The sequence below is a fragment of the Carcharodon carcharias genome, chromosome 2, assembly GCF_017639515.1.
Source record: "Carcharodon carcharias isolate sCarCar2 chromosome 2, sCarCar2.pri, whole genome shotgun sequence".
Taxonomy (NCBI): domain Eukaryota; kingdom Metazoa; phylum Chordata; class Chondrichthyes; order Lamniformes; family Lamnidae; genus Carcharodon; species Carcharodon carcharias.
Genome location: NC_054468.1, coordinates 35,333,573 through 35,349,317, shown reverse-complemented (window position 1 = coordinate 35,349,317; position 15,745 = coordinate 35,333,573). Strand labels below are relative to the sequence as shown.

Below are 15,745 nucleotides of genomic sequence, written 5' to 3'. Positions count from 1 at the left end.
TTATTGATTGTGTGTGAAATGTGCTTTATCCAACATCTATCAATATATTGCAAATCTCATTGGCTTCATGCAATACTTGGTGTTCCTTAGTAACTAAATTATCACAAGCTAAATAATATGTTCAGTAGCGCTTTATGAAGGGATATTTTGTATTGGAAGGTGTGACTGATGATATTGCAGTTGAATTTGAGAAATGTTGAATATTATACAATTCAAAAGTAAGTGTTGCAAACATGTGATTTAAGTTGCCAATGCCTGCTTTCATGTCAATCAAACTGAATGAGGAATAATTGGACATTGTTTTGCAGATATTGATGAATGTGCAGCCAACACATCAACCTGTCAACAAATCTGCACCAATACAATTGGAAGCTTCAATTGCAGTTGCGATCCTGGATTTGGCACCAATGTGACAAACACTTCTCTTTGTAATGGTAGGCAACCTTCAAACAATCAGACCCCTGCAATAAAAGCAAAAATAGATGCAAAAACTCAGCAGGTCTGACAACATCTGTGGGGAAGAAGACAGAGTTAATGATTCGAGTTCGTATGACTCGTCACATTTCTCTTCATTCTGATGAAGACTCATACGGACTCGAAACGTTAACTCTAACTGCCTCTCCACATATGCTGTCAGACCTGTTGAGTTTATTCAGCTATTTATGTTTTTGTTTCAGACTTCCAGCATTTGCAGTATTTTGCTTTTGATCCCTGCAATTGATGATTTGTGAATTGCGTTTCACTGAACAGCTATCAGAAGATTGCTAATTGTCTTCACGCAAAGTCTTGGTGCACCGTAATAAGTAATAATATGAAGCTGACAATATATGTAGTAATGCTTTGTAATGAGATATACCATATTTGGAAGATGTCTTTTATAAAATTGTTGTTGAATCATGGATGTGTTAATCACGATGGAATCCAAAAGGAAGTGTTTCAAACATGTGATTTAAATAGTCAATGTATTTTAATCAAACTGAGTGAGGATTGATTAGACTATTTTGTGCAGATATTGATGAATGTGCAACCAGCACATCAACCTGTCAACAAATCTGCACCAATACAATTGGAAGCTTCAATTGCTGTTGCAATCCTGGATTTAGCACCAATGTGACAAACACTTCTCATTGTGATGGTAGGCAACCTTCAAACAATCAGACCCCTGCAATAAAAGCAAAAATAGATGCAAAAACTCAGCAGGTCTGACAACATCTGTGAGGAAGAAGACAGAGTTAATGATTCGAGTCCGTATGACTCGTCACATTTCTCTTCATTCTGATGAAGACTCATATGGACTCGAAACGTTAACTCTAACTGCCTCTCCAAATATGCTGTCAGACCTGTTGAGTTTAATCAGCTATTTATGTTTTTGTTTCAGACTTCCAGCATTTGCAGTATTTTGCTTTTGATCCCTGCAATTGATGATTTGTGAATTGCTTTTCACTGAACAGCTATCAGAAGATTGCTAATTGTCTTCACGCAAAGTCTTGGTGCACCGTAATAATTAATAATAAGAAGCTGACAATATATGTAGTAATGCTTTGTAATGAGATATACCATATTTGGAAGATGTCTTTTATAAAGTTGTTGTTGAATCATGAATGTGTTAATCATGATGGAATCCAAAAGGAAGTGTTGCAAACATGTGATTTAAATAGTCAATGTATTTTAATCAAACTGAGTGAGGATTGATTAGACTTTTTTGTGCAGATATTGATGAATGTGCAACCAGCACATCAACCTGTCAACAAATCTGCACCAATACAATTGGAAGCTTCAATTGCAGTTGCCATCCTGGATTTAGCACCAATGTGACAAACACTTCTCATTGTGATGGTAGGCAAACTTCAAACATGCAGATTCTCACAAACTGATGATTGGCGTATCACGCTGCACCCAACTGCTCCTAATGCTAGATGGTCATCAAGAAGCTCTTTGTGTTACTTGACAAAGAAAAACTAAGAGGTTGATGACAATAATCTATGTTTTTATGCAATCATTATATGTTGATTGCACATTGTGGTTTCCATTATGTTAATTTGATGGAATACAATGATATGACATGTAGGATTAGGATTTGTGGATCAACTTTGCACTTCTGGACTTGCCATGAGCAAGGGATCCTCATTGTTTTGCATCCATGATGATAGGAATGTTGTAGTTTGTTGAGGGTAGCAGCAGAATATACTGACCAAGAGAATCAATACATTAGTCGTTGTGATCTGTCTGAGCGCATCACTCATTTCTGCACAGCTTTGAGTCTTACACTTTCCTCTTCCATTGACTGGAAGAAATGCCCATTTTCAATTTCATTGATCATTGAGCAATATGACTTTGGAAATTAATATATGAGGTTTTTTTCCCTTTGCCTACCTCATGTGAATTTAGAAACTCAAGTCCTCTTCATAGAATGGATATTGAGAATCAGCCCTTGCCTATGGTGTTCTAGTTCTTTCGCCATCACCACTGGAATTTGCTGCTTATGCTGATGGCCTTGTCTCATACCTTGGAGCATGTGACCCTGACCAGAACCTGGGGTGATGAGCAAAAGGGCAGGCACAACCACCCCTGAGGTCTGCAATGTCACAACCACAAATAGACTTTTTTCTACATGTATCGCTGAATGTGCAATCAACATATCAAGATGTCAACAAATCTGTGCCATACAAATGGGAGCTTTACAATGCTGCCACCCAGACTTCAGCACCAAAATCTTCGCTTTGTGATGGTCTGAAATGTTTAAGCGCAAACCTTTATGGGTTGAAGCAAATAATATATGGCTCATTCAGAATTAGAAAATGAATGGATCACAACAATGATCTGTGCCACATCACAATAGGGATCCTCTGGCAGCAGAATGTTGTGTTGGAGTTAAGCCATCATTGCTAAGAGATTGTTAAAATGTTGCCCAATTTCTGCTAAACGGCCTGAAATTTGCACTTCTGGATTTGCCATTATTTAACATTGTTGAACCTAAGCCTACTAAGTGGCTGTCATGTTGCAGGTTAAAGAGCACAGAAACATGGTCTCATGGCCAAAAACAACAGTACAATGATTTAGCCATTTTATGGCCAGTTGTTATATTTGACGGAGAAGTGAAACTAAATATATTGCTCTTCAAGTACAAGAAAAACAACATTAGAGAGGCTAGAAGGATGTGTTGAAAACACGTGAAACTGTATGGTGAAATGTGAATCAACTGAGCAAGGAATAATTTGATATATTTCTTGCAGATCTTGATGAATGTGCAACCAACACATCAACCTGTCATCAAGTCTGTAGCAATACAATTGGAAGTTTCAATTGCAGTTGCCGTCCTGGGTTTACCACCAATGTTACAAACGCTTCTCTTTGTGATGGTAGGCACTCTTCACATAAACAGATTCTCTGTTATTGATTGTGTGTGAAATGTGCTTTATCCAACATCTATCAATATATTGCAAATCTCATTGGCTTCATGCAATACTTGGTGTTCCTTAGTAACTAAATTATCACAAGCTAAATAATATGTTCAGTAGCGCTTTATGAAGGGATATTTTGTATTGGAAGGTGTGACTGATGATATTGCAGTTGAATTTGAGAAATGTTGAATATTATACAATTCAAAAGTAAGTGTTGCAAACATGTGATTTAAGTTGCCAATGCCTGCTTTCATGTCAATCAAACTGAATGAGGAATAATTGGACATTGTTTTGCAGATATTGATGAATGTGCAGCCAACACATCAACCTGTCAACAAATCTGCACCAATACAATTGGAAGCTTCAATTGCAGTTGCGATCCTGGATTTGGCACCAATGTGACAAACACTTCTCTTTGTAATGGTAGGCAACCTTCAAACAATCAGACCCCTGCAATAAAAGCAAAAATAGATGCAAAAACTCAGCAGGTCTGACAACATCTGTGGGGAAGAAGACAGAGTTAATGATTCGAGTTCGTATGACTCGTCACATTTCTCTTCATTCTGATGAAGACTCATACGGACTCGAAACGTTAACTCTAACTGCCTCTCCACATATGCTGTCAGACCTGTTGAGTTTATTCAGCTATTTATGTTTTTGTTTCAGACTTCCAGCATTTGCAGTATTTTGCTTTTGATCCCTGCAATTGATGATTTGTGAATTGCGTTTCACTGAACAGCTATCAGAAGATTGCTAATTGTCTTCACGCAAAGTCTTGGTGCACCGTAATAATTAATAATAAGAAGCTGACAATATATGTAGTAATGCTTTTTAATGAGATATACCATATTTGGAAGATGTCTTTTATAAAGTTGTTGTTGAATCATGAATGTGTTAATCACGATGGAATCCAAAAGGAAGTGTTTCAAACATGTGATTTAAATAGTCAATGTATTTTAATCAAACTGAGTGAGGATTGATTAGACTTTTTTGTGCAGATATTGATGAATGTGCAACCAGCACATCAACCTGTCAACAAATCTGCACCAATACAATTGGAAGCTTCAATTGCAGTTGCCATCCTGGATTTAGCACCAATGTGACAAACACTTCTCATTGTGATGGTAGGCAAACTTCAAACATGCAGATTCTCACAAACTGATGATTGGCGTATCACGCTGCACCCAACTGCTCCTAATGCTAGATGGCCATCAAGAAGCTCTTTGTGTTACTTGACAAAGAAAAACTAAGAGGTTGATGACAATAATCTATGTTTTTATGCAATCATTATATGTTGATTGCACATTGTGGTTTCCATTATGTTAATTTGATGGAATACAATGATATTACATGTAGGATTAGGATTTGTGGATCAACTTTGCACTTCTGGACTTGCCATGAGCAAGGGATCCTCATTGTTTTGCATCCATGATGATAGGAATGTTGTAGTTTGTTGAGGGTAGCAGCAGAATATACTGACCAAGATAATCAATACATTAGTCCTTGTGATCTGTCTGAGAGCATCGCTCATTTCTGCACAGCTTTGAGTCTTACACTTTCCTCTTCCATTGACTGGAAGAAATACCCATTTTCAATTTCATTGATCATTGAGCAATATGACTTTGGATATTAATATATGAGGTGTTTTCCCATTGCCTACCTCATGTGAATTTAGAAACTCAAGTCCTCTTCATAGAATGGATATTGAGAATTAGCCCTTGCCTATGGTGTTCCAATTCTTTCGCCATCACCACTGGAATTTGCTGCTTATGCTGATGGCCTTGGCTTATGCCTTGGAGCATGTGACCCTGACCAGAACCTGGGGTGATGAGCAAAAGGGCAGGCACAACCATCCCTGAGATCTGCAATGACACAACCACAAATAGACTTTTTTCTACAAGTATCGCTGAGTGTGCAATCAACACATCAAGATGTCAACAATTCTGTACCAATACATTTGGAAGCTTTACATGCTGTTGCCATCCAGTCTTTAGCACCAAAATCTTCACTTTGTGATGGTCTGAAATGTTTAAGCGCAAATCTTTATGGGATGAACCGAATAATACATGGCTCATTCAGAATTAGAAAATGAATGGAACACGACTATAATCTGTGCCACAACACATAGGGATCTTCTGGCAACAGAATGTTGTGTTGGCGTAGAGCAGTCGTTACTAGGAGATTGTTAAATAGTTCCCCAATTGCTGATAAACGGATTGTATTTTGCAATTCTGGATTTGACATTATTTAACATTGTTGAGCCAATATCTACTTAGTGGCTGTAACATTGTAGGTTAGAGAGCACAGAAGAAATGTCTCTTGGCCAAAAACAAGAATACAATAAATTAGCCATTATATGGCGAGCTGTTATATTTGAAGGAGAAGTGAAACTAAATATATTGCTCTTCAAATTCAAGAAAAACAACATTGTAAAGGCTACAAGGATGAGTTGAAAACACGTGAAACTGTATGGTGAAATGTGAATCAACTAATCAAGGAATAATTTGATATATTTCTTACAGATATTGATGAATGTGCAACCAACACATCAACCTGTCATCAAATCTGTAGCAATACAATTGGAAGCTTCAATTGCAGTTGCCGTCCTGGGTTTACCACCAATGTTACAAACACTTCACTTTGTGATGGTAGGCACTCTTCACAAAACAGATTCTCTGTTATTGATTGTTTGTGAATTGCGCTTTATCCAACATCTATCAATATATTGCAAATCTCATTGGCTTCATGCAAGACTTGGTGTTGCTTAGTAACTAAATTATCACAAGCTAAATAATATGTTTAATAGCGCTTTATGAAGGGATATTTTGTACTGGAAGGTGTCATGATGATATTGCAGTTGAATTTGAGAAATGTTGAATATTATACAATCCAAAAGTAAGTGTTGCAAACATGTGATTTAAGTTGCCAATGCCTGCTTTCATGTCAATCAAACTGAGTGAGGAATAATTGGACATTGTTTTGCAGATATTGATGAATGTGCAACCAACACATCAACCTGTCAACAAATCTGCACCAATACAATTGGAAGCTTCAATTGCAGTTGCGATCCTGGATTTGGCACCAATGTGACAAACACTTCTCTTTGTAATGGTAGGCAACCTTCAAACAATCAGACCTCTGCAATAAAAGCAAAAATAGATGCAAAAACTCAGCAGGTCTGACAACATCTGTGAGGAAGAAGACAGAGTTAATGATTCGAGTCCGTATGACTCGTCACATTTCTCTTCATTCTGATGAAGACTCATATGGACTCGAAACGTTAACTCTAACTGCCTCTCCACATATGCTGTCAGACCTGTTGTGTTTATTCAGCTATTTATGTTTTTTTCTCAGACTTCCAGCATTTGCAGTATTTTGCTTTTGATCCCTGCAATTGATGATTTGTGAATTGCGTTTAACTGAACAGCTATCAGAGATTGCTAATTGTCTTCACGCAATGTCTTGGTGCACCGTAATAATTAATAATAAGAAGCTGACAATATATGTAGTAATGCTTTGTAATGAGATATACCATATTTGGAAGATGTCTTTTATAAAATTGTTGTTGAATCATGTGTTAATCACGATGGAATCCAAAAGGAAGTGTTTCAAACATGTGATTTAAATAGTCAATGTATTTTAATCAAACTGAGTGAGGATTGATTAGACTTTTTTGTGCAGATATTGATGAATGTGCAACCAACACATCAACCTGTCAACAAATCTGCACCAATACAATTGGAAGCTTCAATTGCAGTTGCCATCCTGGATTTAGCACCAATGTGACAAACACTTCTCATTGTGATGGTAGGCAAACTTCAAACTTGCAGATTCTCACAAACTGATGATTGGCGTATCACGCTGCACCCAACTGCTCCTAATGCTAAATGGCCATCAAGAAGCTCTTTGTGTTACTTGACAAAGAAAAACTAAGAGGTTGATGACAATAATCTATGTTTTTATGCAATCATTATATGTTGATTGCACATTGTGGTTTCCATTATGTTAATTTGATGGAATACAATGATATTACATGTAGGATTAGGATTTGTGGATCAACTTTGCACTTCTGGACTTGCCATGAGCAAGGGATCCTCATTGTTTTGCATCCATGATGATAGGAATGTTGTAGTTTGTTGAGGGTAGCAGCAGAATATCCTGACCAAGAGAATCAATACATTAGTCGTTGTGATCTGTCTGAGCGCATCACTCATTTCTGCACAGCTTTGAGTCTTACACTTTCCTCTTCCATTGACTGGAAGAAATACCCATTTTCAATTTCATTGATCATTGAGCAATATGACTTTGGAAATTAATATATGAGGTGTTTTCCCATTGCCTACCTCGTGAATTTAGAAACTCAAGTCCTCTTCATAGAATGGATATTGAGAATCAGCCCTTGCCTATGGTGTTCTTGTTCTTTCGCCGTCACCACTGGAATTTGCTGCTTATGCTGATGGCCTTGGCTCATGCCTTGGAGCATGTGACCCTGACCAGAACCTGGGGTGATGAGCAAAAGGGCAGGCACAACCACCCCTGAGGTCTGCAATGACACAACCACAAATAGACTTTTTCTACAAGTATCGCTGAGTGTGCAATCAACACATCAAGATGTCAACAATTCTGTACCAATACAATTGGAAGCTTTACATGCTGTTGCCATCCAGTCTTTAGCACCAAAATCTTCATTTGTGATGGTCTGAAATGTTTAAGCGCAAATCTTTATGGGATGAGCCGAATAATACATGGCTCATTCAGAATTAGAAAATGAATGGATCACGACTATAATCTGTGCCACAACACATAGGGACCTTCTGGCAACAGAATGTTGTGTTGGAGTAGAGCAGTCATTAATAGGAGATTGTTAAATAGTTCCCCAATTGGTGATAAACTGCTTGTATTTTGCAATTCTGGATTTGACATTATTTAAAATTGTTGTGCCAATACCTACTAAGTAGCTGTAACATTGTAGGTTAGAGGTCACAGAAGAAATGTCTCTTGGCCAAAAACAAGAATACAATAAATTAGCCATTATATGGCGAGCTGTTATATTTGAAGGAGAAGTGAAACTAAATATATTGCTCTTCAAATTCAAGAAAAACAACATTGTAACGGCTAGAAGGATGAGTTGAAAACACGTGAAACTGTATGGTGAAATGTGAATCAACTTAGCAAGGAATAATTTGATATATTTCTTGCAGATCTTGATGAATGTGCAACCAACACATCAACCTGTCATCAAATCTGTACCAATACAATTGGAAGCTTCATTTGCAGTTGCCGTCCTGGGTTTACCACCAATGTTACAAACACTTCACTTTGTGATGGTAGGCACTCTTCACAAAACAAATTCTCTGTTATTGACTGTTTGTGAATTGCGCTTTATCCAACATCTATCAATATATTGCAAATCTCATTGGCTTCATGCAAGACTTGGTGTTCCTTAGTAACTAAATTATCACAAGCTAAATAATATGTTTAGTGGCGCTTTATGAAGGGATATTTTGTATTGGAAGTTGTCACTGATGATATTGCAGTTGAATTTGAGAAATGTTGAATATTATACAATCCAAAAGTAAGTGTTGCAAACATGTGAATTAAGTTGCCAATGCCTCCTTTCATGTCAATCAAACTGAGTGAGGAATAATTGGACATTGTTTTGCAGATATTGATGAATGTGCAACCAACACATTAACCTGTCAACAAATCTGCACCAATACAATTGGAAGCTTCAATTGCAGTTGCGATCCTGGATTTGGCACCAATGTGACAAACACTTCTCTTTGTAATGGTAGGCAACCTTCAAACAATCAGACCCCTGCAATAAAAGCAAAAATAGATGCAAAAACTCAGCAGGTCTGACAACATCTGTGAGGAAGAAGACAGAGTTAATGATTCGAGTCCGTATGACTCGTCACATTTCTCTTCATTCTGATGAAGACTCATATGGACTCGAAACGTTAACTCTAACTGCCTCTCCAAATATGCTGTCAGACCTGTTGAGTTTAATCAGCTATTTATGTTTTTGTTTCAGACTTCCAGCATTTGCAGTATTTTGCTTTTGATCCCTGCAATTGATGATTTGTGAATTGCTTTTCACTGAACAGCTATCAGAAGATTGCTAATTGTCTTCACGCAAAGTCTTGGTGCACCGTAATAATTAATAATAAGAAGCTGACAATATATGTAGTAATGCTTTGTAATGAGATATACCATATTTGGAAGATGTCTTTTATAAAGTTGTTGTTGAATCATGAATGTGTTAATCATGATGGAATCCAAAAGGAAGTGTTGCAAACATGTGATTTAAATAGTCAATGTATTTTAATCAAACTGAGTGAGGATTGATTAGACTTTTTTGTGCAGATATTGATGAATGTGCAACCAGCACATCAACCTGTCAACAAATCTGCACCAATACAATTGGAAGCTTCAATTGCAGTTGCCATCCTGGATTTAGCACCAATGTGACAAACACTTCTCATTGTGATGGTAGGCAAACTTCAAACATGCAGATTCTCACAAACTGATGATTGGCGTATCACGCTGCACCCAACTGCTCCTAATGCTAGATGGTCATCAAGAAGCTCTTTGTGTTACTTGACAAAGAAAAACTAAGAGGTTGATGACAATAATCTATGTTTTTATGCAATCATTATATGTTGATTGCACATTGTGGTTTCCATTATGTTAATTTGATGGAATACAATGATATGACATGTAGGATTAGGATTTGTGGATCAACTTTGCACTTCTGGACTTGCCATGAGCAAGGGATCCTCATTGTTTTGCATCCATGATGATAGGAATGTTGTAGTTTGTTGAGGGTAGCAGCAGAATATACTGACCAAGAGAATCAATACATTAGTCGTTGTGATCTGTCTGAGCGCATCACTCATTTCTGCACAGCTTTGAGTCTTACACTTTCCTCTTCCATTGACTGGAAGAAATACCCATTTTCAATTTCATTGATCATTGAGCAATATGACTTTGGAAATTAATATATGAGGTTTTTTTCCCTTTGCCTACCTCATGTGAATTTAGAAACTCAAGTCCTCTTCATAGAATGGATATTGAGAATCAGCCCTTGCCTATGGTGTTCTAGTTCTTTCGCCATCACCACTGGAATTTGCTGCTTATGCTGATGGCCTTGTCTCATACCTTGGAGCATGTGACCCTGACCAGAACCTGGGGTGATGAGCAAAAGGGCAGGCACAACCACCCCTGAGGTCTGCAATGTCACAACCACAAATAGACTTTTTTCTACATGTATCGCTGAATGTGCAATCAACATATCAAGATGTCAACAAATCTGTGCCATACAAATGGGAGCTTTACAATGCTGCCACCCAGACTTCAGCACCAAAATCTTCGCTTTGTGATGGTCTGAAATGTTTAAGCGCAAACCTTTATGGGTTGAAGCAAATAATATATGGCTCATTCAGAATTAGAAAATGAATGGATCACAACAATGATCTGTGCCACATCACAATAGGGATCCTCTGGCAGCAGAATGTTGTGTTGGAGTTAAGCCATCATTGCTAAGAGATTGTTAAAATGTTGCCCAATTTCTGATAAACGGCCTGAAATTTGCACTTCTGGATTTGCCATTATTTAACATTGTTGAACCTAAGCCTACTAAGTGGCTGTCATGTTGCAGGTTAAAGAGCACAGAAACATGGTCTCATGGCCAAAAACAACAGTACAATGATTTAGCCATTTTATGGCCATTTGTTATATTTGACGGAGAAGTGAAACTAAATATATTGCTCTTCAAGTACAAGAAAAACAACATTAGAGAGGCTAGAAGGATGTGTTGAAAACACGTGAAACTGTATGGTGAAATGTGAATCAACTGAGCAAGGAATAATTTGATATATTTCTTGCAGATCTTGATGAATGTGCAACCAACACATCAACCTGTCATCAAGTCTGTAGCAATACAATTGGAAGTTTCAATTGCAGTTGCCGTCCTGGGTTTACCACCAATGTTACAAACGCTTCTCTTTGTGATGGTAGGCACTCTTCACATAAACAGATTCTCTGTTATTGATTGTGTGTGAAATGTGCTTTATCCAACATCTATCAATATATTGCAAATCTCATTGGCTTCATGCAATACTTGGTGTTCCTTAGTAACTAAATTATCACAAGCTAAATAATATGTTCAGTAGCGCTTTATGAAGGGATATTTTGTATTGGAAGGTGTGACTGATGATATTGCAGTTGAATTTGAGAAATGTTGAATATTATACAATTCAAAAGTAAGTGTTGCAAACATGTGATTTAAGTTGCCAATGCTTGCTTTCATGTCAATCAAACTGAATGAGGAATAATTGGACATTGTTTTGCAGATATTGATGAATGTGCAGCCAACACATCAACCTGTCAACAAATCTGCACCAATACAATTGGAAGCTTCAATTGCAGTTGCGATCCTGGATTTGGCACCAATGTGACAAACACTTCTCTTTGTAATGGTAGGCAACCTTCAAACAATCAGACCCCTGCAATAAAAGCAAAAATAGATGCAAAAACTCAGCAGGTCTGACAACATCTGTGGGGAAGAAGACAGAGTTAATGATTCGAGTTCGTATGACTCGTCACATTTCTCTTCATTCTGATGAAGACTCATACGGACTCGAAACGTTAACTCTAACTGCCTCTCCACATATGCTGTCAGACCTGTTGAATTTAATCAGCTATTTATGTTTTTTTTTCAGACTTCCATCATTTGCAGTATTTTGCTTTTGATCTCTGCAATTGATGATTTGTGAATTGCGTTTCACTGAACAGCTATTAGAAGATTGCTAATTGTCTTCACGCAAAGTCTTGGTGCACCGTAATAATTAATAATAAGAAGCTGACAATATATGTAGTAATGCTTTGTAATGAGATATGTCATATTTGGAAGTTATCTTTTATAAAATTGTTGTTGAATCATGGATGTGTTAATCACGATGGAATCCAAAAGGAAGTGTTGCAAACTTGTGGTTTAAATTGTCAATGTATTTTAATCAAACTGAGTGAGGATTGATTAGACATTTTTGTGCAGATATTGATGAATGTGCAACCAGCACATCAACCTGTCAACAAATCTGCACCAATACAATTGGAAGCTTCAATTGCAGTTGCCATCCTGGATTTAGCACCAATGTGACAAACACTTCTCATTGTGATGGTAGGCAACCTTCAAACTTTCAGATTTTCACAAACTGATGATTGGCGTATCCCGCTGCACCCAACTGCTCCTAATGCTAGATGGCCATCAAGAAGCTCTTTGTGTTACTTGACAAAGAAACACTAAGAGGTTGATGACAATAATCTATGTTTTTATGCAATCATTATATGTTGATTGCACATTGTGGTTTCCATTATGTTAATTTGATGGAATACAATGACATTACATGTAGGATTAGGATTTGTAGACCAACTTTGCACTTCTGGACTTGCCTGAGCAAGGGATCCTCATTGTTTTGCATCCATGATGATAGGAATGTTGTAGTTTGTTGAGGGCAGCAGAAGAACGTCCTGACCAAGAGAATCAATACATTAGTCCTTGTGATCTGTCTGAGAGCATTTCTCATTTCTGCACAACTTGGTGTCTTACGCTTTGCTCTTCCATTGACTAGAAGAAATGCCCATTTTCAATTTCATTGATCATTGAGCAATATGACTTTGGAAATTAATATTTGAGGTGTTTTCCCATTGCCTACATTTTTCCCATTGCCTACCTCGTGTGAATTTAGAATCTCAAGTCCTCTTCATAGAATGGATATTGAGAATCAGCCCTTGCCTATGGTGTTGTAGTTCTTTTGCCATCACCACTGGAATTTGCTGCTTATGCTGATGGCCTTGGCTCATACCTTGGAGCATGTGACCCTGACCAGAACCTGGGGTGATGAGCAAACCGGCAGGCACAACCACCCCTGAGGTCTGCAATGACACAACCACAAATAGATTTTTTTCTACAAGTATCGCTGAATGTGCAATCAACATATCGAGATGTCAACAAATCTGTGCCACACAAGTGGGAGCTTTACAATGCTGTTGCCATCCAGACTTCAGCACCAAAATCTTTGCTTTGTGATGGTCTGAAATGTTTAAGCGCAAATCTTTATGGGTTGAAGCAAATAATACATGGCTCATTCAGAATTAGAAAATGAATGGATCACAACAATAATCTGTACCACATCACAATAGGGATCTTCTGCCAGCAGAATGTTTTGTTGGAGTTAAGCCATCATTACTAAGAGATTGTTAAAAAGTTGCCCAATTTCTGATAAACAGCCCGAAATTTGCATTTCTGGATTTGCCATTATTTAACATTGTTGAGCCTAAGCCTACTAAGTGGCTGTCACGTTGCAGGTTAGAGAGCACAGAAACATGGTCTCATGGCCAAAAACAACACTACAATAATTTAGCCATTATATGGCCATCTGTTATATTTGACGGAGAAGTGAAACTAAATATATTGCTCTTCAAATACAAGAAAAACAACATTAGAGAGGCTAGAAGGATGTGTTGAAAACATGTGAAACTGTATGGTGAAATGTGAATCAACTGAGCAAGGAATAATTTGATATATTTCTTGCTGATCTTGATGAATGTGCAACCAACACATCAACCTGTCATCAAGTCTGTAGCAATACAATTGGAAGCTTCAATTGCAGTTGCCGTCCTGGGTTTACCACCAATGTTACAAACGCTTCTTTTTGTGATGGTAGGCACTCTTCAACTAAACAGATTCTTTGTTATTGATTGTTTGTGAATTGCGCTTTATCCAACATCTATCACTATAATGCAAATCTCATTGGCTTCATGCAAGACTTGGTGTTCTTTAGTAACTAAATTATCACAAGCTAAATAATAAGTTTAGCAGCGCTTTATGAAGGGATATTTTATATTGGAAGGTGTCACTGATAATATTGCAGTTGAATTTGAGAAATGTTGAATATTATACAATTCAAAAGTAAATGTTGCAGACATGTGATTTAAGTTCCCAATGTCTGCTTTCATGTCAATCAAACTGAGTGAGGAATAATTGGACATTGTTTGGCAGATATTGTTGAATGTGCAACCAACACATCAACCTGTCAACAAATCTGCACCAATACAATTGGAAGCTTCAATTGCAGTTGCGATCCTGGATTTGGCACCAATGTGACAAACACTTCTCTTTGTAATGGTAGGCAACCTTCAAACAATCAGACCCCTGCAATAAAAGCAAAAATAGATGCAAAAACTCAGCAGGTCTGACAACATCTGTGGGGAAGAAGACAGAGTTAATGATTCGAGTCCGTATGACTCGTCACATTTCTCTTCATTCTGATGAAGACTCATATGGACTCGAAACGTTAACTCTAACTGCCTCTCCACATATGCTGTCAGACCTGTTGAGTTTATTCAGCTATTTATGTTTTTGTTTCGGACTTCCAGCATTTGCAGTATTTTGCTTTTGATCCCTGCAATTGATGATTTGTGAATTGCTTTTCACTGAACAGCTATCAGAAGATTGCTAATTGTCTTCACGCAAAGTCTTGGTGCACCGTAATAATTAATAATAAGAAGCTGACAATATATGTAGTAATGCTTTGTAATGAGATATACCATATTTGGAAGATGTCTTTTATAAAGTTGTTGATGAATCATGAATGTGTTAATCACGATGGAATCCAAAAGGAAGTGTTTCAAACATGTGATTTAAATAGTCAATGTATTTTAATCAAACTGAGTGAGGATTGATTAGACATTTTTGTGCAGATATTGATGAATGTGCAACCAGCACATCAACCTGTCAACAAATCTGCACCAATACAATTGGAAGCTTCAATTGCAGTTGCCATCCTGGATTTAGCACCAATGTGACAAACACTTCTCATTGTGATGGTAGGCAAACTTCAAACATGCAGATTCTCACAAACTGATGATTGGCGTATCACGCTGCACCCAACTGCTCCTAATGCTAGATGGCCATCAAGAAGCTCTTTGTGTTACTTGACAAAGAAAAACTAAGAGGTTGATGACAATAATCTATGTTTTTATGCAATCATTATATGTTGATTGCACATTGTGGTTTCCATTATGTTAATTTGATGGAGTACAATGATATTACATGTAGGATTAGGATTTGTGGATCAACTTTGCACTTCTGGACTTGCCATGAGCAAGGGATCCTCATTGTTTTGCATCCATGATGATAGGAATGTTGTAGTTTGTTGAGGGTAGCAGCAGAATATACTGACCAAGATAATCAATACATTAGTCCTTGTGATCTGTCTGAGAGCATCGCTCATTTCTGCACAGCTTTGAGTCTTACACTTTCCTCTTCCATTGACTGGAAG

At 37.4% G+C, this 15,745-nt stretch overlaps 1 protein-coding gene across 1 annotated transcript in view; it reads left to right on the top strand.

Moving 5' to 3' along the window:
• Positions 1-15,745, top strand: part of LOC121287210 (uncharacterized threonine-rich GPI-anchored glycoprotein PJ4664.02-like) — a 248,842-nt gene that overhangs the window by 155,971 nt on the left and 77,126 nt on the right. The window contains exons 67-83 of the mRNA XM_041204885.1: positions 309-434; positions 1,711-1,836; positions 3,234-3,359; positions 3,699-3,824; positions 4,400-4,525; positions 5,924-6,049; positions 6,387-6,512; positions 7,083-7,208; positions 8,603-8,728; positions 9,067-9,192; positions 9,768-9,893; positions 11,291-11,416; positions 11,756-11,881; positions 12,457-12,582; positions 13,999-14,124; positions 14,464-14,589; positions 15,165-15,290. Of these exons, the coding sequence (XP_041060819.1) occupies positions 309-434; positions 1,711-1,836; positions 3,234-3,359; positions 3,699-3,824; positions 4,400-4,525; positions 5,924-6,049; positions 6,387-6,512; positions 7,083-7,208; positions 8,603-8,728; positions 9,067-9,192; positions 9,768-9,893; positions 11,291-11,416; positions 11,756-11,881; positions 12,457-12,582; positions 13,999-14,124; positions 14,464-14,589; positions 15,165-15,290 (2,142 nt within the window). The remainder of the gene's footprint in view (positions 1-308; positions 435-1,710; positions 1,837-3,233; positions 3,360-3,698; positions 3,825-4,399; positions 4,526-5,923; positions 6,050-6,386; positions 6,513-7,082; positions 7,209-8,602; positions 8,729-9,066; positions 9,193-9,767; positions 9,894-11,290; positions 11,417-11,755; positions 11,882-12,456; positions 12,583-13,998; positions 14,125-14,463; positions 14,590-15,164; positions 15,291-15,745) is intronic.